Raw genomic sequence first — 21,718 nt, 5'->3', positions numbered from 1 at the left:
TCCGCTCCCCCCTTCTTCTCCAAGGGCAGTCATTTCTTCCCCTTCACTGGCAGGTAGTTACATCAGATGCCAGCCTGTCGGGCTGGGGCTGCGTGTTCAGGGATTGGATGGTTCAGGGACTCTGGTCTCCGATAAACATATTGGAATTACGGGCGATTCTTCTTTGTCTTCTTCATTGGTAGTCCCGGCTTCAGTCCCATCCTGTCCGTGTCCAGTCGGACAACGCCACGGCCGTGGCGTGCATAAATCGGCAAGGCGGCACTCGCAGCTCGGCAGCCATGGCCGAGGTGACCAAGATTCTCATCTGGGCAGAAAGCAAGGTTCCGGCCATTTCGGCGATTCACATTCTGGGAGTGCTCAACTGGGAAGCGGACTTCCTCAGTCGGTCCTCACCCGACCCCGGCGAGTGGTCTCTACATCCAGAGGTCTACGCGCAACTCTGCGACCTCTGGGGCATTCCGGACGGGGACCTCTTCGCGTCCCGGCACAATTGGAAGATCCTTCCTTTTGTGTCCAAGTCCCGGGACCCTCAGGCTCTGGCCATGGACACCCTAGTGATTCCTTGGGCGGGGTTTGCCCTACCCTATCTGTTCCCTCCCCTTCCGGTCCTTCCCAGGGTTCTGAGGAAGCTCAAAACAGAGGACGTCTCCGCCATTCTGGTAGCTCCAGATTGGCCCCGAAGGTCATGGTACGCCGACGTAGTCAGGCTCCTGGACAACGCTCCACTGCGCCTTCTGCTCCGTCCGGACCTGCTCTGTCAGGGTCCTCTTTGCCACCCCAATTTACAGTCGCTGCATTTGATGGCGTATCGGTTGAGACCACGGTTTTGAGGGCCCGCAGGTTCTCTTCCAAAGTCATTCACACCATGCTCAGGGCTCTTAAGCCCTCCTCCGCAAGAATTTACCACCGTACTTGGCGGTCTTATTTTCGTTGGTATGAAGCTCAGGACTTATCTCCTGTAATCTTCTCGGTTCCCCGTCTTCTCTCCTTTTTGCAGTCGGGTTTGGAACTGGGGTTGTCTCTCAGTTCCCTTTTAAAGGTCAGGTTTTGGGCCCTTGCTATTCTTTTCCAGCGGCCCCTGGCTTCTAATTCTCATGTCCGGACCTTCCTTCAAGGAGTGGCGCATGCTGTTCCTCCTTATCGGTCACCCTCTCCCCCTTGGGACTTGAATTTGGTTCTGAGTGCCCTCCAGGGGGAACCCTTTGAGCCCCTTAGAGAGGTGTCTTTAGGCCTCCTCTCTTGGAAAGTGGCGTTTCTTATTGCTATCACCTCCATCAGGAATTGGCAGCTCTCTCCTGCAGTTCTTCGTTTCTGGTGATCCACCAGGACAAGGTTGTTTTTCAGCCAGATGGTTTCGGCCTTTCATCTCAATGAGGACATTGTCCTCCCATCTTTTTGTCCTGCTCCTTCTCATCCTAAGGAGCGCTTACTACACAAGCTGGATGTAGTTCGGGCTGTTCGGTCTTATCTCTCCATCACTTATTCGTTTCGTCAGTGTGATTCTTTTTTCGTCCTTACGGAAGGTCGTCGCAAGGGACAACCTGCTTCCAAGGCCACCATTTCTCGGTGGATTCGGTCCGCCATTTCGGAAGCCTATCGCTGTAAGGGGAAGATTCCTCCTTTCAGGGTTGTGGCTTATTCTACCATTCTGTTGGGGCATCCTGGGCTCTCCAGAATAGAGCCTCAGCCTCACAGATTTGCAAGGCGGCTACCTGGTCGTCTTTGCACACTTTCTCGAGGTTCTACCGAGTTCATGCCTTTACATCGGCTGATGCTAGTCTGGGTCGTAAAGTGTTGCAGGCGGCGGTGGATCGACCGTCTGCCTGACTGCATATCTGCCCACCCAAGGGACGGCTTTGGTACGTCCCACGGTCTGTGTCCCCCAATGGAGCCGATAGAGAAAAGGAGATTTTTGTCTACTTACCGTAAAATCTCTTTCTCGGAGGATCCATTGGGGGACACAGCTCCCGCCCCTTTTTGGGGTTTCCTTTGGTTCTCTGTCCAAGGGTGTGTTCAGTTATGTTCTTCTGGTTCTCGGACAGTTTGGGGTTTTTCTTTGAACTGTTGGTCTCCTCCTATTGCTCTGGAACTGAACCCCTTAAGGACCCGTGCTTTTTCAGTTTTTTCATTTTAAAATTTTTCCTCCTTAACTTAAAAAAATCATAACTCTTTAACAATTTCACCTAAAATTCTATATGATGGCTTATTTTTTGCATCACTAATTCTACTTTGTAATGACATTAGTCATTTTACCCAAAAATCTACGGTGAAACGGGGAAAAAAAAATCAATGTGCGACAAAATTGATGAAAAAAACACTATTTTGTAAGTTTTGGGGGCTTCCGTTTTTACGCAGTAAATTTTTCGGCAAAAATGATACCTTATCTATATTCTGTAGGTCCATACGGTAAAAATGATACCCTACTTGTATAGGTTTGATTTTGTATCACTTCAGAAAAAAATCATGAATACATGCAGGAAAATTTATACGTTTAAAATGGTCATCTTCTGACCCCTATAACTCTTTTATTTTTCTGTGTTCAGGGCGCTATGATGGCTCATTTTTTGCACCGTGATCTGAAGATTTTAGCAGTACCATTTTTGTTCTGATCAGACTTTTTGATCACTTTTTATTCACTTTTTTGTGGTATAAAACGTTATCAAAAATGCGCTATTTTGGACTTTTGAATTTTTTTTGCGCGTACGCCATTGAACGTGCGGTTTAAAAAGCGGTATATTTTTATAATTCGAACATTTACGCACGCGGCAATACCACATATGTTTATTTTTATTTACACTGTGTTTTTTTTTTATTCTTGGAAATGCCGGGTGATTCAAACTTTTATTAGAGGAAGGGATAATTGAAAGGGTTAATGATTTTTTTACACTTATGCAATATTATAGCTCCTATAGGGGGCTATAACATTGCATTAACTGATCTTTTACACTGATTGATCCATCTCCATAGGAATGGATCAATCAGTGTTTTCGGCGATTGAATGCTCAAGCCTGGATCTCAGGCTTGAAGTATTCATTCGGCGATTGGACAGCGCAGGAGAAGGTAAGAAGACCTCCTCCTGTGCTACAGCTGTTCGGGATGCCGCGATTATACCGTGGCGATTCTGAACAGCTCCCTGAGCTAGCCGGGCACTTTTGGTTTCGTTTTTAGCGTGTGGCTAAAGGGTTAATAGCGCGCGGCACCGCGATCAGTGCCGCACGCTATTAGAGGTGGGTCTCGGCTTCACTACTACGCCGGGCCCGCCGCGATATGATGCGGGGTCACCGTGTGACCCCGCGTTATATCGCAGGACCGGGACCCAGGACGTACCCATACGTCCTGGGTCCTTAAGAGGTTAAACTGAAAAATCTCCTTTTCTCTATTGGCTCCATTGGGGGACACAGACCATGGGTGTATGCCGCTGTCACTAGGAGGCTTGACACTATGGCAACCAGAAAAGTCTGCTCCTCCCAGCAGGATATACGCGCCTCCAGGCCCTGAGGTAATCAATTTCTGCTTAGTGTCTAAGGAGGATAGACACTGGTCTGGGGTTCTCCTCAGACCAGGTCTTTTATTTTTTATTTTCCCAGTTAGGGAATGTGTAAGTTCTTTTATTCCTTTTTTCTTTCCGTTTTCAGGTGGGGACTCAGGAACTGCGGTTCACGGTTTCCCCATTGCGAGAGGTGGCAGGCATCTGGGATGTACTGTTAACCCCCTCTCGCCAACGGTCAGCGCTTGGGGTTGTACCTCATGAGTCCGGGTCCCCCTACCTCCCTGTTCGCCTCGCTATGAGCTTGGCTTGCTGCAGGTGACAATGCTGACTGAAGACTACATTCTGAAGACTTTCATGAGGTAAATTCTTCAGCATGAGGTGAGTATTTCCCCCTTTTTTTCTTTTCAGGTGGGATCTTTCAACCTCTGGAGACCCCCAATTTTTAGCCCACTGTTACATTAGGACTGGTAGGGGGGATTTTCCCTCCTTTTTGTCTGCACGGGGGTCCTTTCCTTTATTATAAGGCTGGGGGACAGAGCAGTGGTGCAAGGGGCTTGTGCTTCACAGTGTACATTTATGAGCCGCTGCGGGCGCTTCTTCAGCCTGGCCGCACATAGCGCCCTGACATGCTTCTCTTTGGCAGCGGAGGCTACCGGCGGTTCTTCGCCCGCTCCTTTGCCCAGTAGCATGTTCGCTCGGGGCCGGGAGAGGGCGCCATTATTACCTCAGCTGCATTTCTTCGGCGGGCCGGGGCGCATTAGCTCCGCCCACCCAGCCAGTCGGTGCTTCTTCTGAGTACCGCACGGCTGCTGACTTCAGCCATGGCGGCACTTTCATTTTCTCTACGGGCGCAACCTCAGCCCGGCCGCGTATAGCGCTGCTTTTTTCTGTCGGCAGCGAACGCTGCTGCCAATGTCTTCGCCTGCTCCCTTCTTCTGTCTTTCGCATATGTGAATTGCATATGCGCTCGGGGACGGGATCGGGCGCCATTACCAACACCGACCGCATGGCTTCGGCACTGTGCGGATTGGCTCCACCCACCTAGCTGCCAGGGCTCTCTGACCACGAAAATGTATGGTCCACTCAGCATGGTGTGCGCACTGCAGGGATTTTTCTCAGGGCCAATCAGCAAGTGCCCTGTGGTTTAGCCGACTCCTCTTGGTATTGAGCTCTCCCTTATTTCATGCTATAGGAAACTATGACTAGTGCATTAACTCTGGGTAGCTGCCCTGTTGGGGCCTCGGACTTGGGTGTGACCTTTTTTTTCCACTTTTTATGTCCTAGCCAGTCCTGTTCTCCTTCTAAACAGATAACCCTTGTTACCTTTTACACCTGTAAGGGCTGTAACACGAAAGTGTCTAGTTCTGCTGAACCCACTTATTCTGTCTGCACCACTACTCCCCCAGACCCTCCTATTCCTACTCAGATGCCCTCCCAGACCAGGGGTTCGGATCCCTCCAGTCTGGGTTTCTTCCCTCTACCAGTCTATGTCCGACTTGGCTCAGGTGACTGCCTTGGTGTGGTCCTCCCTACACCGGCCCTCCAGAGGGTCTCTGTCTCCTCCCTCTACTGCCGCAATTCGCAAGCGTCATAGGGATGTTTCACCGGGAGAACTTGTGGATGAAGTTCCGATTCGGCCTCTGATTCAGAGGACCGCACGGATTTGTCGTACATGGTGCACTCATTGGTTTCGGCCATAAGAGACACCTTCCATCTAAAGGGGACGTGGCTCCAGAAGTCTCCTTTCTTCGTGCCCGTCCGGCACCCAAGACTTTCAGCTCTCACGCTGAATTTTACGCCCTGCTGGTATACGCCTGGAGGCACCCTGACAAGAAGTTTCAGGAAACGAAGTAGGTTCAAGCGCAGTATCCCTTTGTGTGGACCTCCTCTCCAACTGTGGATCTGTCGGTCTTCCGCCTCTCTAAGGCACCTACCCGGCTGTTGGCTGATGCGGCTGCCTTTAAGGATCAAGCGGACATGAAGGTGGAGACTTTGGCAGACTTTGCCTTTGAGACAGCAGGTTCTTCCTGCTTTTGCTTCGGCCTGGGTGTCAAGGCCCTTTCAGTATTGTCTCAAGGATGCCTACCTCCACATCTCATTGTTTTCCGGTCATCAGCGGTACCTCCGCTTTGCAGTACCAGACAGTCATTTTCTATTGTGGCTTTCCATTTTGGTCTGACCTTCTCCGCGGACCTTTACCAAAGTCCTGGCGCCTGTGATGGCCCTTTTACGGACAACTGTTGTATCCGTGATTTCTTACTTGGACCACCTCCTGATCAGAACTCCAGCCAGGTCCCAGTTCCTGGAGAGTCTTAGTCTCAACCTCCAGACCTTGTCTCGCTTCGGTTGGATGGTCAATCGGTAGAAGTCCAACCGCTCTCCTGGGGCTCCAGTTCGACGCGGCCTCTGCCCGCTTTCGACTTCGCCGACCAATCGGCTGACTCTTTTATCAAGAGTCCGATGACTTCGGCACCCTGCTCCAGTTTCCATTCGCTTTTGCATGGATGTCCTGGGTCGGTTAACGATGGCCGTGGAGGCCGTGCCATGGGGGTGCTCCTTCCTGCCCCTCTCTGCCAGTCTGTCAGGCTGGGGAGGTGTTTTTCAAGGACCGGTCGGTCTGGGGCCTTGGTCCCCCGAGAAGCCCTTTTCCCGATTGACCATCCAACCGAAGCGTCCAAGACGAGTGGTCCCTACATCCGGAGGTGTTAGCAGTGATCTGCAACCTCTGGGGCGCTCCAGGCGTGGACCTCTGCACGTCCCGCCACAACCAAAGCGTTCCTTTCTCTTGGTCGGGCTTTACCCTACCTTATCTGTTTCCTCCCCTTCCTCTCTTTTCGGGGTCCTGAGGAAACTCCCAGCAGAGGGCGTTCCCGCCATTCTCGTGGCCCAGACTGGCCCCGGCGGGCATGGTGCATCGTCGTGGTCAGGTTCCTGAACGCCTTACCGCTGCGCCTTCCCTATCGTCCAGACCTCCTATATCGGATCTCCTGTGCCACCCCTATTTACCGTCTCTGCCTTTGACGGCGTGACGGTTGAGACAGCAGTTCTGAGGACCCGCGGTTGCTCTTCCCAAGTGGTTCACACCAGGCTGAGGGCTCACAAGCCTTCCTCTGCAAAGATTTACCACCATACCTGGCGGTCTTATTCTGTTGGTGTGAAACTCAGCCTTTTTTCTTCGGTCGTGGTTGGCTTTCAGATCCCTTAGGGGTCAAGGGTTCGGCTATTTCCATTCTTTTTCAACGTCCTCTGGCGTTCAATTATCATGTCCGAACCTAGTTCATGGAGTGGCACATGCTGCCCCTCCTTATCAGTCCCCTTTTTTCCCTTGGGACTTGCACTTGGTCTTAGATGCCCTGCAGGGCCCCCTTTTTGAACCTCTCAGGGACATTTCTCTTCGCCTCCTTCCCCGGAAGGTGGCGTTCCTTATTGTTTTCCCTCTGTTACGAGGGTGTCAGTGCTGGCAGCTCTCTCCTGTAATTCTCCCTACCTGGTTGTATACCAGGACAAGTTGTTTTGTTTTCCGTCCAAGTCCTTCCTTCGTACCTGATATGGTTTTGACTTTTTCATCTCAATGAGGACATCGTCCTACCGTCCTTTTGTCCGGCCCCTTCTCATCCCTGGAAGTATTTGTTCCACAACCTCTTGTGGTTGTCGGACAGGACAACCTTTTCGGGGGCTTACCGCTGCAAGGGGAATATCCCACCCTTTAGGGTTTTGGCTCATTTCACCCGTTTTTCGGGGCATCCTGGGCCCTCCGCTACGTGGAGTAGGCTCTGTAGGCGTCCGCATGGTCATCTTTGCACTCTTTCTCAAGGTGCTACCAGTTTCATACCTTCTCATCAGCTGATGCTACTCTGGGCCGTAAGGCGTTGCAGGCGGCGGTGGTCCAGCCGTCCACCTGACTGATTTCCTTACCCACCCAAGGGACTGCTTTGGTACGTCCCATGGTCTGTGTCCCCCAATGGAGCCGATAGAGAAAAGGAGATTTTTATGCTTAATGTAAAATCTCTTTCTCGAAGGATCCATTGGGGGACACAGCTCCCACCCTTTTCTGGTGTTCCTAATTCAGTTATCTGTCCGAAGGGTGTCCAGTAGCCTTTTCTTCTGATTGTTCGGACAGTTTGTGGTTTTCTCTTGACCTGTTGGTCTTCTCCTATTGCTCTGGGACTAAAACAGATTACCTCAGGGCCTGGAGGCGGGTATATCCTGCTGGGAGGAGCCGACTTTTTTGGTTGCCATAGTGTCAAGCCTCCTAGTGACAGCAGCATACACCCATGGTCTGTGTCCCCCCAATGGATCCTTCGAGAAAGAAATTTTACGGTAAGCATAAAATTCTCCTTTTCCCCATTGTCCATTGCCAGATACAAGTGTGCAAGAAGGAGCACAGAGAGGCTAAGGTTTCCTATAACTTCCCCTCCCAGCAAGGTTGGTGGTGGGAACAGAAGTACCTGTAGAAACTTGATTATCTTTTGCGATGTATTGGTTTAAGTATGTACCCAAGAAGCATATTCGCTTCACATCAGTTGGGGATAAATATAGAACAGTGCATGTGAATGGGATTTAACATAACTTAAAGAAAAGCTAACCCCGCCCCCCGCACTAACCAGAGGTACTGGCTGGTAGTGCAAGGGACGCTGATCAATATAATGCCTACCATGTCTGAATCCGTCCAGCCGTTCGCCTGTTATCTTCATTTTTCTTCATCTGGCACTGTGACGTCAGCGCCGCTCGTCCGCAGCACTGCCTGTCTTATGCATATTCATGCCCTCCTTCCGCAACTCCCTCTCCTCCCCGCTATGTATGTTACTCCACTGCGCATGTGCTGGCTTACTGCACCTTTACTTACTACACCCTTACTGCAGCTCTGCTGGAATGAATCTGCGCTGAAGCCGCTTCCGGGTGTACACAGGAAGCAGGCACATGCACAGTGGAGACACATACAGAGCGGGGAGGAGGGAGAGATGTGGAGGGAGGGCATGAATATGCATAAGCCGGGCAGTGCTGCTGACGTGACGTGCCAGATGAAGGCAGTAACCCCGCCCATGCTAGTTAGATGATTTGCATATATGAAGCTAACGGGTGAACGGCTGGACGGATCCGGTTAGTTTGGAGGGGGGGGGGGGGGGGGAGGGCATGCCCGATCTGTTGTGTGTGTGTGTGTGGGTGGGTGGGTGGGTGGGTGGGTGGGTGGGTGTGTGTGTGGGTGTGTGTGTATGTGTATATATATATAAATTTTTTTTTTTTCAGATTGCCACTGATTTCATCTATTCCTATACAATGAGTTATGACATAAATAACTACAAGTGTCTCACATTTTTTTTTTTCCCCCCCATACAAACAGGCTTTTTCATGTCTTTCACGTATAACTTCTACAGAGGACGAGAATACACAGCTTGATGCCGCTCTTCTTCTTGTGAATTTAAATTTAGCACTTGCATATCTGAAGATCGAACGCCCTTCTAAAGCTCTGATATGGGGAGAGAAGGCTTTAGCCATAGACAATAAAAGTGTGAAGGCTTTGTTTCGCTGTGGACAGGTCTGTATTAGTGGGGAAACATTGACATTTGTGTATTACCTCCTCTATATCTAGATGGTGAGTTAAATATATTACAAACAAGTTATGAATAATTATGAAAGATGTAATGTACTGGAGTTCCCCTTTAAAGGAAAGCTAGAGAGAGAAAACACCAGCTGGGGAACGGACTGTGCCTAGCACCCGTAAAGAAAGGTCTTCCAGATTTCCGGGCCCCGATCATGGTACGAATGACTGCATCTGAAAAATCTGAGTATCCATGTCTCAACAGCTATGTTGTTAAATGGGCACTGTCACCAAACTTAATTTTTTTGATATGTTGTAGTACTTATGTACTCCAACATATCTCTAATATAGATCCATAATTTTTTTTAAAAATTAAAATAGTTTTTTAATTTTGAAAAAAACGGCCACTAGGGATCTCCCTCCAAATGGCTGGCTGCAGGCTGGCGTGAATTCAGACCGATGCCGGCCAGGCAATCGGTCCTAATTAATTCAGCCTGCGCTCGCTCCCTGCCTGTCAGACAGACGGGAGTGAGTGCTGAGAGCGCATTGGCTCCCTGGCCTCACACTCCGGCCCCACCTCCCGGCATTTACATGCCACTGCTGCTTCCTTAGGACTGTGCACTAGGGTATGTCTTGGGGAGAGTGGGGTTCGGTGTTTTCAACACGGGGGTTGGGGAGAGCGGGGTTCGGGGTTTTCAACACGGGGGGGGGGGGGGGGGTTGAGCGGGGTTCGGCGTTTTCAACACGTGGGGGGGGGGGGGGGGGGTTTAAGGAAGGGAGTGAACCATGGCCCTAACATATTGTTTTCAACACAGGGTGCCTCCAGCTGTTTAACCACTACAACTCCCAGCATGCCCTGACAGCCAATAGATGTCAGGGCAAGCTGGGAGTTGTAGTGGTGAAACAGCTGGGGGCACCCTGTATAGGTGAACTAAGCGCGGAAGTCGGGCCTCCCCAGCAGGCATCAGTAATGTCGGGCTTGCTGGGGAAGTCTGCCTGGTAAGTGAGCACACTACCAGGCAGACAAAAAGGCATTTTTAATATAGTAAAAAAAAAAATTGAAGGCAGGGAAGGGGTTGGGGATAGATGGGCAATAGGCAGGGACAGAAAAAAAAAAAAGGATGGTGGGAGCTACTCTTTAAATTGAAAACCACCAGATCACCTGAAGCCCTTCCACAAGGGTGGGGTGGGGGGGATGAAGATACAGAAAGGAAGACTCCTGCCATGGAATCTCTTATCTGGAGTCTTCCGTTCTCTGGCAAAGACCTGGTTGAACCCTGTGGTTATGAACATGTCTGAAGCTCCTACTGGAGCAGAGTCCTGAGGGTGAATAACAAGTTACCAGGTGATGGTTGGTGCTGGCAGTGGGAGGTCTCAGAGCGAGCCAGACATGATGACATGGACACCAAAAAAAAAGTAGGCGATGAGAAGAGCAGGAACAGCAGAGTTAGGAGGGCACAGATACCGGACCACACACAGAAGGAAAGCGTGCCAACAGGCGCAGAAGGATAAAGGCAGAGAAATATTTTTGGTAAATGAGGTGATTGAGAAATTACATAGGCTATCACATGGAGGGAAGTTGTTTAAAACAACTGTGATCATTTAATGATGTTCTATTGAATTCGAAAGTGTGTTTTATTACCAGGACGATAATATATACACACACATTTTACGTTTTTTACAAAGTTTACCCCTGCTTTTACTTTGCAGACAATTTTAGTTGTTATGCATATTTCGAGATCCTAATGCACTTTGTGTAGGGATCGACCGATTATCGGTATGGCCGATATTATCGGCCGATAATCACGATTTTGGGCATTATCGGTATCGGCAATTATCTTGCCGATAAGCCGATAATGCACCGCCCCCACCGCACCGTGACCGCCACCCCCTCGACCCGCCGCACCGCACCTCCGACCCACCGCACCGCGTCACACCCCCCACCGTGATGCTAGGCGGTATACCGGTATGGATTTTTTCCCATACCGCTATACCGGTCGGGCCCCTCCCCCACCCTCCGAGTGAATAAAAAAATTAAACTTACCCGTAATGGGGGTGGTCCAGGCCATCCTTCCTTCATGTAGTGTCCGGGGGCGTTCCGGGTGGAGGATGGTTCGGTCCGGTCCGGGCTGTCCTTCTCCAGCGGGCCTCTTCTCCACTCCGGGCAGGCTCCGGCCTAGTATGCTGCATAGACGCCTCTACGCCGTGACGTCAGGTGCGTCGCTGCGCACGGGCGTCACTGCGCAGCGACGTCTATGCAGCGTACTAGGCCGGAGCCTGCCCGGAGTGGAGAAGAGGCCCGCCGGAGAAGGACAGCCCGGACCGGACCACCCTCCACCCGGAACGCCCCCGGACACTACAGGAACGATGGATGGATGGCCCGGAGCACCCTGGCAGGTAGGGGAGAGAAGCGGGTGGTGGCGGCGGCGGCCTATGGCCCCGCAAAAGCCACTGCAGATCATTGATTTAAAGCGCCCGCTTTAAATCAATGATCTGCAGCGGTGTCACAGGGTGTTAAATAGCCGATAACTTATACCGAAATATCGGTATAAGTTATCGGCCCTAACCTGCACCGATTATCGGTATCGGCCCTAAAAAATCGATATCGGTCGATCCCTAACTTTGTGTATTTTTTTTTTTTTTTTTTACTTGGATTACACAACATAACTTTCAATTTGTTAAAATGTATATTACATTACCTGATCAGTATATCAGGTGACTTACCAGATTTTTCTCCTCCTATCTCAGGCTTGTCTTGAGTTGAAAGAGTATGAGAAGGCACGCACCTTCCTGCTGAGGGCTCAGAAGGTGGAACCATTTAATCTAGAGATTAATGGTGAACTGAAGAGGTTGGCAAGGTAGTTTTCTTTTTATAAGATGCAGAATGTATGTACAAAAAGGGGTACTTCGCTCCTAGACATCTTATCCCCTATCCAAAGGATAGGGGATAATATGTCAGATCGCGGGGGTCCTGCTGCTGGGAACCCTCGCGATCTCCTGCACGCCACCCCGGCAATCTGAAATTTTTGTTCCGAATGCTGGGTTCGGGGCCATGGTGGTCACGTCATACCCCCTCCATTCATGTCTAGACATGAATGAGAGGGGGCGTGGATGATGTCACTACCTTGGCCCTAAACCCAGCGTTTGAAACGAAAAGTTAAGAGTACTCAAGTGAAAAATAACTTATCCCCTGTATCCAAGGATAGGGGATAGGTTATAGATTGCGGGGTCCGAGCGCTGGGCCCCCCCGCGATCTCCTGCATGGGGCCCCGGCAGTTGGAGGGGCATGTTGGGCGGCTCTCCGTGCAGGGATCGGCATGCCCCCTTCCAGCCGACTGCCAGTACCCCGTGCAGGAGATCGCAGGGGGGTCACAGCGCTCAGACTCCCCCGATCTATAACTTTTCCCCTATCCTTGGATGGGGATAAGTTATTTTTCACCAGACAACTCCTTTAAGAATGCCAGGGTGGCGTGCAGGAGATAGCGAGAGTTCCCAGTGGCATGACTCCCCTGATCAGACCTATTATCCCCTATCCTTTGGATAGGGGATAAGATGTCTCGGGGCGGAGTACTCTTTTAAAGGTGTTGCCCCCAAGAATATTCTTTATATGTAAATCTGGCCACCATTTCTGAACATTGTTTGTAGTTAGTTATAAAGAAAAGTTATCCTTATCACCAAATATTTCACGAATATCGTTAGCATAGCATCACATGACACTTACTTAAGTGGACACATTAAAGCTGTTGAAAATAAAATATATGTTCACTTAAGTGTCAGAGGAAATACTAAGCAAGTGCAATTGCAGTCTCCTACTTCATCAAGCAGAGGAGACTCTGCAGCTTCAGAGGCATCTGATTCATCATGCCAGGGATTCCTCCACATACTGGGTTGAGAGAAGCAAGACTAGGCATGTGTGTCCACCTTAACACTTACTGAAGTGGACACAGTAAATATATTGAAAAGAAACCGTAAGTAATGTGATGCTTAGATTTTCTTGGTCGCTCTTCATTGGGGGACACCTTACTGATGGTATATGCTCTTGCCACTAGGAGGTGCTGACACTAGGAAAAAAAAGTCGTCTCCTCCCTGGCAGGATATACCCGCCCACTGGAAGTGAGGTAACCAGTTTGAGCTAGTTTAGGTCTCTGGGGCAGGGGGTCTTCGGTTCCATGCGGCCATCTGCTTCCTCAGTGGGGGCACAATACACCCACTTACTACTCATATTGCGGCCAGGCGCAGTGTCCTGGCCGCATCCTTTATTAGAATGACAGGAGACCTACAGCTGCAACAGTGGGTCTTTGGTCCCACGCGGCCGACCGCGTCCTCCTTGCGAGCACACAGCCTGCTTACTTCTATTATGTTGCAGCCTGGCGCAGTGTCCTGGCCACGTTCTTTATAGGCTGACTGGAGACCTACAGCTACAGGCAGCGGGTCTCCGGTCCCATGTGGCCGACCGCGTTCCTTAGTGCGGGCACACCAGCCCGCTTACTGCTCTTAGCTGCGGCCAGGCGCAGTGTCCTGACCACATTCTCTTATCTGTTGCCGTAGACTCTGCCCCACTTGTAAGTTCTCTTGGGACAGCGGTTCTCCGGTCCCACGTGGCCGGGCACTTCCCCGGCGGGGGAGGGACTGTCCGCATCATTCTACCTGTTCCCCATCCCTGTACCTTTAACGCACGCCGATCGTGCGGCCGGGTGACTGAGGGTGCGGCCGCGTTCTACTAAAAGTTCCCTAGCCCCCCCCCCCTTCTCCGTGCTCCTTATAGCATGTGGCAGTCTACGTGGGCAGTGTTTCTCCAGCGCGCCCTCCTTTCTCTGAGGGTTGCGCTTCTTCACAGTTTATAAAAAAAAGAACTCTGACCATTCTGTGGCGTTTGGCGCCCTCTTGTGGCCATAAATTGTATTGCACCCTAGATTTTTTTTATTTTTTTTATTGCTTTTTGTGAGCTCACCCTAGTGGCGACCATTTGCTATTACAGCCTTGGTCTGTCGCATCTCTTTTTATCAGTTTAATATCTGCAGGGTCCCTTTTAGAGATGAGCGAAGTTACAGCAATTCGATTCGTCACAAACCTCGCTGCTCGGCAGTTGCTGACTTTAGCCTGCATACGTTAGTTCAGCTTTCAGGTGCTCCGGTGGGCTGGAAAAGGTGGATACAGTCCTAGGAGACTCTCTCGCATTACTGTAACTTCGCTCATCTCTAGTCCCTTTTCTAGGGACGGTTTTGGGGGTCACCCTATTTCCTTCAGTCACCGTACGGTGACAGGCCATGGCCTAATTACATTGTCGGTTGAGGTATGCCTCCAGTGTATCTGCTGGGTTCTCCCTCTGTTAGGGTTTGTATGCGCACCGAAGAGCGGGTTATTGCCAGTGATTCTCAATCCCTTAGAACTTATCGGGGATATATTCATTGACTGTTCTTCCCTACCACTGAGTGCCATACCATGCCCGTCATGCCCACAGCTGGCTTCCCCTTCCGAGACAAGACGCTGGTTGGGTGCCCTTGTAGAGCTTTTGCATCCTGGCGGACACTCTGTCAGGTTCGCTGATCATCCATCAAGGGGTATTCTTGGTGTATCATAAACTATGATTCCTCCTCCACAGAATGCCGCATCCACAGCTAGTGCTCCAGATCCTCACGTCTAGTGCGAGGTCTTCGTGGAAGTGTCCCTGCGTGGGCATGGATTGCACCTGATATCATTATGTCAGACTAGTCTCACCTGTCGACCCGTTGTCGATTATGGACCCATACTAGTAAGACACAGTGGTCTGTCTGGTTCCTCTGCCACCTGTCAATCACACGGCTGTTGTACCTGCGGATGGAGTTTCGGTACCCCACTGCTGTGTGATGTATCCGAAGGAGTGACCGTTGTATACTATGAACCCATAGCAGTAAGCCAGACAGTGGTCTGCTTGGTTTCCTCCACCACCTGTTCCTCATCTCATGGCTGATGTATCTGCGACTGAAGTTCTGGTTCCCCACTGTTGCGCGAGCCATACGAAGAAGTAACCTAGCGTCTCCTCTGAACCTTATATGGGGTAACTGGGGATACAATCCAGGGCTACCCAGCCTCCCCCGATCTCCCAGGGTGGTGGAGATACTATCCATGGCACCTAGGCCTCCTCTCCCTCACACAGGTGACAGGGGCACAGTGATCGCCTCTCTGACTGTCCTCTTTTGCCAGCACCTGGAGGTGTACTTATTGAGCCAGACTGTTGTCTGCATGGTTGCTGCAGCCGTTGGTCTCCCATCTCTGGTCTGCCATGGTCAGGTTTCCCGTACCTCACTGCTGGTGTAGGGAATCTGACTTTGGGTCCCTGCAGGTCCTCGGGACTGATGCCAGTCAGCCGGCTTTTCGTCTGCTGAGTCTCCTGCACCGCCAGGTCGCCAGTTAGTTCGGCCACACTCCTGTACCTCTCTGTCCGTGGGAGGTTTTGAAGGCATGACCATGAATGTTCAGGAACTCTATACCAGTCAACCGGACGGTTGTCTGCATGGTTTACTACTATGTCGGGTCAACTACCGTACACTTCCCACACCGTGGACGGAAGTTACAGTGACTCACTACCAAGGTGTAGTTCCAAGCGAGTCTCCCCATGTTGCTCCATGGCCTCATTCAATGCACCTTGTATTGGTTGGCAGGGTTCCCACCTTTACCAGGTCTGTCTCTACATGCCGGCCACTCTCTCGACTGAAGGCTGTTAACCCACTTTCTGTGTGTGGTTCTGAATGCGGGACCCGGTGTGGCAATGGTCGCTACGCCAGATAGCCAGACACTTTCTGCATGGTTTTCTGATTCGCCAGGTCACCTTCCCCATTCTTGTCGCTCCTGCGGCTTAAGTCCGGTGACTCATTTTCCACGTGAAGTTCCAACAGTGTGTCTCTGGTTCATTGGACCTTTTATACCGGTCTTTGTCTGCATGTTTCCTTTCCCACGTACATCCTTCATCTCTTATGTCTGCAACTGCAGTCCTGGTGTGTGCACCATTAGGAGATGGGGTGTGGGTGTTTCCCGCAGGTTCCAGGGACATGCACAGCAAAAGCAGCACTCTCTGATCCCCTTTCCGAGGGTGCAATGGTCTGCTAGGGGCATGGTTGTGACACACCGTTGGGTGCTGAGCTGGTCTTCCATACTGCTGGACTTTTGGATGTCTGCGTCTTCTTTTGCGTCTGCAGCCTGGGTACCCCACTACTCTCGGGCAGTAACCAGGTCTGTGTCCCTACGTGTGCTAGGCTACTCTGCACGTGTAGAGCCCACCTTACCTTCCTTTCAGCATGGTGTGCCTCGGGCCTTCCTGTGATCTTGTTTCCACAGATCTATGGCAGTTGAGCACCTCTGTTCTGGCATGGGGCCTGATGGGGCAACTCAGTCAGTTCAGTCCCTCCCCTATTCATCCAGGTATCTGTCCTGGTTTCCTGTGCAGGGTGGTTCAGTCGCTGGCTCTGTTGCCTTAGACAACAACCAGGATGGCTTCATTGCCTCCCATCTCGTCCAGGGTTTCACTACATTGGGGTTTTCCCCTCAACAGTTTGGTTGCTGTGTGTGTGCTTCTTACTTGTATTCGCAGTCACGTCTTTGTACCAGCACCAGTGTCCACTAATACTGGTCTCTCTGGGGACACAACTTTGCCTCTCCATACCTAGATATGTTGTTGCAGGGTTCCTAGGGGTCCCTGGCGCACTTTGACAAGCCCCCTTCCATAGGGGTACGGAGATCAGGGAGCTTGGCTGGTCAGTGCCTGGGTTTCATCGTGACCACCCCCTTTTTTCCCCCTCCTCTATATAGTTGGGGTACCTGGCTGGGCCCTTGTTTTTTGCTGAGAGCTCTCCGCAGGGCTGTGCACTTTTGCAGCCTGGCTCTCTTCCTGTTTTTTGGTTATCTACTGCTGCTCATGCAGTCTTGCATTCTCCTCTGTTGGAGGAGTTTATGCACTCGGCGTCAGACGGCATGGTACAGTCTATGTTTGGGTGCTGCCATTGCTCTCCTCCCTCCGGTGCTTTCTCTCTGGAGGGGTGTGTTCATCTTTCCCTTTGTCAGTGTTTGTTGTGCTACACTGACTCTACGGTCTTCATGGAGTAACCATCGCTTTTGTTTCCATCTCCGTTCCCGTCCTGACGGGAAGTTGCTTCGGTCCGCTCTGACCGCTGGGGTTCATGTATGGTTAGTCTCCTTGTCTTGGACACTATCCTAGTATGCTGTGGAGTGCCTTCTTTTCTAGGTAGGTCCTTCTGGTTCTTTGGGCCGTAGTGATGGTTGAAGTCTCGGGCTGGTTAACCCTCCTGCCCAGACTTCTCCGCAATCCCATTTGTGGGTCAGTCTTTCTGTACCGCTCTTCTTCTTGTCTCGACATAGAAGTTTGTCGCCCGGAGCGTTTTGCAGACTTTTTCTGACCTTCTTAGGCTGTTCCGCCTCCCGTCTCCTCCTTCGGGGTTTGTTTTTTCGAGGTGGAAGATGTTCCGGTCATCCAGATCACGCTACTCGAGCTTCTTTTGCCTCCCAGGTGTTTGCGGGGTACCGGTCTCCATCTTTCTTTTTTTCTTTTTTCCAGTGGTTTTCTGGTCTCCACCTCTTGTGTTTGCCTTCTGCTCTGCGTATGCTGCTCTCCCTGGCGTTTTTTTCTGCTATTTTCTCTTGAATTGGTTAAATCTGGATGGGGTTCTCTTGTGCCCCTTTTTTATTTTATTTTATTTTTTTTCCATTTTTGTTTTTCAGCTGGACTAGCCCTCTGTCATGTTCTCTGTTCCTTGGAGTTGATTTCCTACCTCCTCCCGGGATGGTTCCAGCCCATCTGGCTTCCAAGTCCCCCTTTTCTTGTGTCTCTATATGGACCGTAGGTTTAGTGTATCTACATAGGACGGTCTCTTTATTTTGGCGTTCTAGTCCATTTCCATGGACTGCGGTTCTTCTGGGAGCTCAGTTTCTGGACCTCCGTTGTCTCTGGCCCGGGATCTCGTCTGCGGGCCTTACGGTCGAGCAGGTTCGGTCTCTGGACTGTTTCCCTTTCTCTGGTGTTTTTTTTTTTTCTTCCCACCCTAGGGCACTGCTTTGGTATGTCCCATCAGTAAGGTGTCCCCCAATGAAGAGCGACCGAGAAAAGGAGATTTTTTTTTTTTTGTATTCGCAGTAAAATCTTTCTTGTAGCCTTCATTGGGGGGACACCGCACCCACCCATTTCCGGATTATCTTTTCTGGTTTTTGGGTTTTTAATCCGGGATTCTTTCTAGGGTCCTTCTGACATGTTCTTTGTAGACTTCTCCTGCTGCTTTTGTGACAAAACTGGTTATCTCACTTTCAGTGGGCGGGTATATCCTGCCAGGGAGGAGCCGACTTTTTTTCCTAGTTTCAGCACCTCCTAGTGGCAAGAGCATATACCATCGGTAAGGTGTCCCCCAATGAAGGCTACGAGCAAGAGAGAGAGATTTTACGGTGAGTACCGTACAACAAATATCTCTTCCTTCCTGAAGTTCTCACAGTGCATTAGGGTTTAACAATCTAATCCAGGCATTCACTTGTTGATGTTGTAAGGTGCATTATCTCTATAAAAGTTGCTTTTGTAAACTGGCCAAAAGTCATCCAAACAGTTGAAGAGGCTATATCACCTCTATCCATTTATTACGCTCTTCTCGAAACATGTAGAGGTTAGGCAGGGTGCAGTAGGACTCCGGATCTCTCAATCGGGTAATAGACTGTGACCTTGTATATACAGCATTGCTATTGTATTGTTCTATATGTAGCACATTCAGGAAGTTTTTCCGCTGATCCTTGTGATGTCCCTGTCAGTGTTCTGGGGTTTATGGTTTTAAGGGTGGGTAGTTTTTAAAGGGTTGGTCCTTGTTTTTAATTTGTATACATTGAGTTGATTTTTTAATAAAGTTTTTTGATCATGAATTGTCAGTTTTGTAGGTTTTTCTAACATTTTAGTAAGTTGCTTTAGTATACTTTACTTTGAGACCATACAGTTTTTTTTTTCTTTTCTCCAGACAAATCCCTTTAACCCCTAATGCACAGTGTTTACAGCTTAATAAGTCTATCTTTTGTGATAGGTGCACTTTTGTCTATCTCTCTTTCTAGTTCTAATACATATGGGATTCTTTATAGAAGTAGTGATTTGTATTGTACATATTGCTCAGGGACAGAGAGGGGGTAGGCCATGATGAAGCCTAATTATGCCTGTCTGTTCCTTTCTTGCAGTTGTTATAAAGCATACATGGATCATCAAAGGGAGATGTGTCTTCGTATGTTTGCTCCTCAGTCATCCACAGCCGTAAAGCATTAATGAAGATGGTTGCTTTTGATGATCATTTTTCTGCACTTCTTCTTTTCTGCACAGTGGTCTGAATGGCAAAGAGTTTGTGAGTCTTTATTTGCACTTGTACAAAAGAGAGATTGTTTATGGTTTTGCTAGTGGAGTTAATCCAGAAAAACTGTTTATATGTTATTTGCAGTATAAAAGTATTAAAGTTTTCTGTTCTTGCTCAAATGTTTACTATATAGTTTTTGACTGTAGTTCTGGTCCTAGTTCAAATGAATTTATATTTCTATTAGGTATATAAATTGATGGGGGCTTATTCACAACATCTTCAGCTTGGGCTCTTATCATGACTTTTATTACAAAGGTTACTTAAAAGGAACCTGTCACATTTAGCATGGTGTCTGATCTGTAGGCAGCAGATTGATAGATATAGTTTTGTGGAAGAAGCTTCAGTAGACATTGTAATCCTTTATCTACATGTAATAATTAGCTTAAAAATTATTTTTCTCTATCGGCTTCATTGGGGGACACAGACCTTGGATATATGCTGCTGTCACTAGGAGGCTTGACACTATGGCAACAAGAAAAGTCGGTCCCTCCCAGCAGGATATACCCGCCTACAGGCACCTGAGCTAATCAGTTTTAGCTTAGTGTCTGTAGGAGGCAGACACTTGGTCTGGAGCTCTCCAGACCTGGTCACTTATTTTTATTGTTTTTCAGTTTAGGGACGTTTAATTAGATTTTTTTTCTCCCTTTTTATTTTTCTCTTTTCAGGTGGGGTCTCAGGAACATAGCGTTCACTGTTTCCCCATTTGAGAAGAAGGGGCACAGACATCGAGTCATGTACTGTTAACCCCTTCTCGCCACTGGTCAGCGCCTGGAGTTGTACCTTTGGGTCCGGGTCCTCCTACCTTCCCTGCTCGTCTTGCTGTCTAAGCCCAGCATGATGCAGGGGACTAAATGCTGACTGAAGACATCATGAGGTAAGTTTTCTATAGAAAGGTGAGTATTCCCTTTTTTCCCAGATTTCTGGAATCTCAACCTCTGTAGCCCCCTGCTTTTGGTTCCCACTCCTTTTTATTCCCCCTAGGGATTGCCCTTCTTGGCCTTTCTGATATAAGGGATGTTATGTGGTGCAGGAATAATGTTCACTTCACTTTTATTCACATGTACTTCAACGGCGCATACTTTCTGCGCATGCGCCGGTATATATATTAGTTTCGCTTCGGCTGCATCGCTTTGCGATGCAACCAGAGTGCCGGGGATCCCTTACTCTGTCTGCAGCGCTGTTCGCGCTAGCCCAGCAGATCCCTGTCTCTTCCGGCCTCAACCACATTACTTTGTTGGCATTAGGGGGTGAATTAATTATGGCCGCGGCACACTCTGCTCACGGACCTTAGCCCCGCCCACTCTCCCAGCGGGGATTCAGGCCCTATCACATGTTAGCGGGCGCATTGTGAGCCTGATGATTACCCTATCAGCGCAGGGCTCGCGCTTCTGGGGGCAGTTCTAACCTATGGGGGCCTGCATGATACTAGTCCGGCCCCCTACTTTTCATTGGTCTAGCCCTCCTGCTCCTCTCTCCCTCCGAAGCTATCTCTCTTGACTGAGGACCGGATTTTTTTTTTCCCCTCACACAGCCTGTTTCTTCTCTTCAGGAAGGACACAGACTTGTGTGGGACTGCTTCTTTTTTATCTGGCTTACGCTATGTCTGAACCCAGAACTGACCCCCCCCCCCCCCCCCCCCCTCCAGACAGGTACCTGGGACTCTGGTCACCTGTTATGCCTGTAAGGCCTGCAAACTTAAAAGGCCTTATGGTTCTGCTGAACCCATTTGTCCTGCCTGCACCACTGCGCCTCCCGGCCCTCCTGGTATACCTTTCCAGGATGTCCCAATAGAACCCTTGGGCTCTGCTCTCCCTCCAGAGTGGATTTCTTCCCTCTCCCAGTCTATTTCCGATTTGGCACAGGTCCCCTGTTCTGTGGTGACTGCTTTGGAGAAGTCTTCCTTATGCCAACCCTTTAGAGAGCCTCTCTCTCATTCCCCTTATTCCAGGCGCCCTCACAAGTGCCCTAGGGGTTTGTCCTCTGGCTCGTCTTCGGAGTCCGGGAGTAGAAATAGGCGCTCTTTGCATAGGTATCGTCCATCCTCCTCTGCTCCACTCTCCTGGTCGCTGTTCTGGGTCTCCAGATCTGCGTACCAAGTCACTTTTGCCTTCATCCAAGGCTGCCTCCACCCGCTCCCACTCTCCTGGGGAACTGGAAGATGAGGCCTCAGGTTCTGCCTCTGACTCAGAGGACTGATCCGACACGACTGGCATGGTAGACAGCTTGGTCTCAGCCATAAGGGACACCTTTCACCTTGGGGACCTGGGAACTTCGGACACAGCTCCAGAGGTTTCCTTTCACCACTCCCGTCCCTCACCTAAGGTTTTC

General features: G+C 50.0%; 1 protein-coding gene across 2 annotated transcripts in view; it reads left to right on the top strand.

Moving 5' to 3' along the window:
* Positions 1–19,509, top strand: part of FKBP6 (FKBP prolyl isomerase family member 6 (inactive)) — a 40,420-nt gene extending 20,911 nt beyond the window's left edge. Inside the window, exons 6-8 of one of the 2 annotated variants that reach the window (XM_056558649.1) lie at positions 8,832–9,026; positions 11,778–11,878; positions 19,221–19,509. In XM_056558649.1, the coding sequence (XP_056414624.1) occupies positions 8,832–9,026; positions 11,778–11,878; positions 19,221–19,305 (381 nt within the window). In that variant the 3' untranslated portion in view covers positions 19,306–19,509. Of the gene's footprint in view, positions 1–8,831; positions 9,027–11,777; positions 11,888–19,220 lie in introns of both variants that reach the window. The other variant, XM_056558648.1, reaches the window with a different exon arrangement.
* Positions 19,510–21,718: the final 2,209 nt, after the last annotated feature.

The sequence above is a fragment of the Hyla sarda genome, chromosome 2 (genome assembly GCF_029499605.1).
Source record: "Hyla sarda isolate aHylSar1 chromosome 2, aHylSar1.hap1, whole genome shotgun sequence".
In the NCBI taxonomy this organism is placed as follows: Eukaryota; Metazoa; Chordata; class Amphibia; order Anura; family Hylidae; genus Hyla; species Hyla sarda.
The sequence above is the reverse complement of the archived record's forward strand: the minus strand, read 5'-3'. Positions and strand labels throughout refer to the sequence as shown.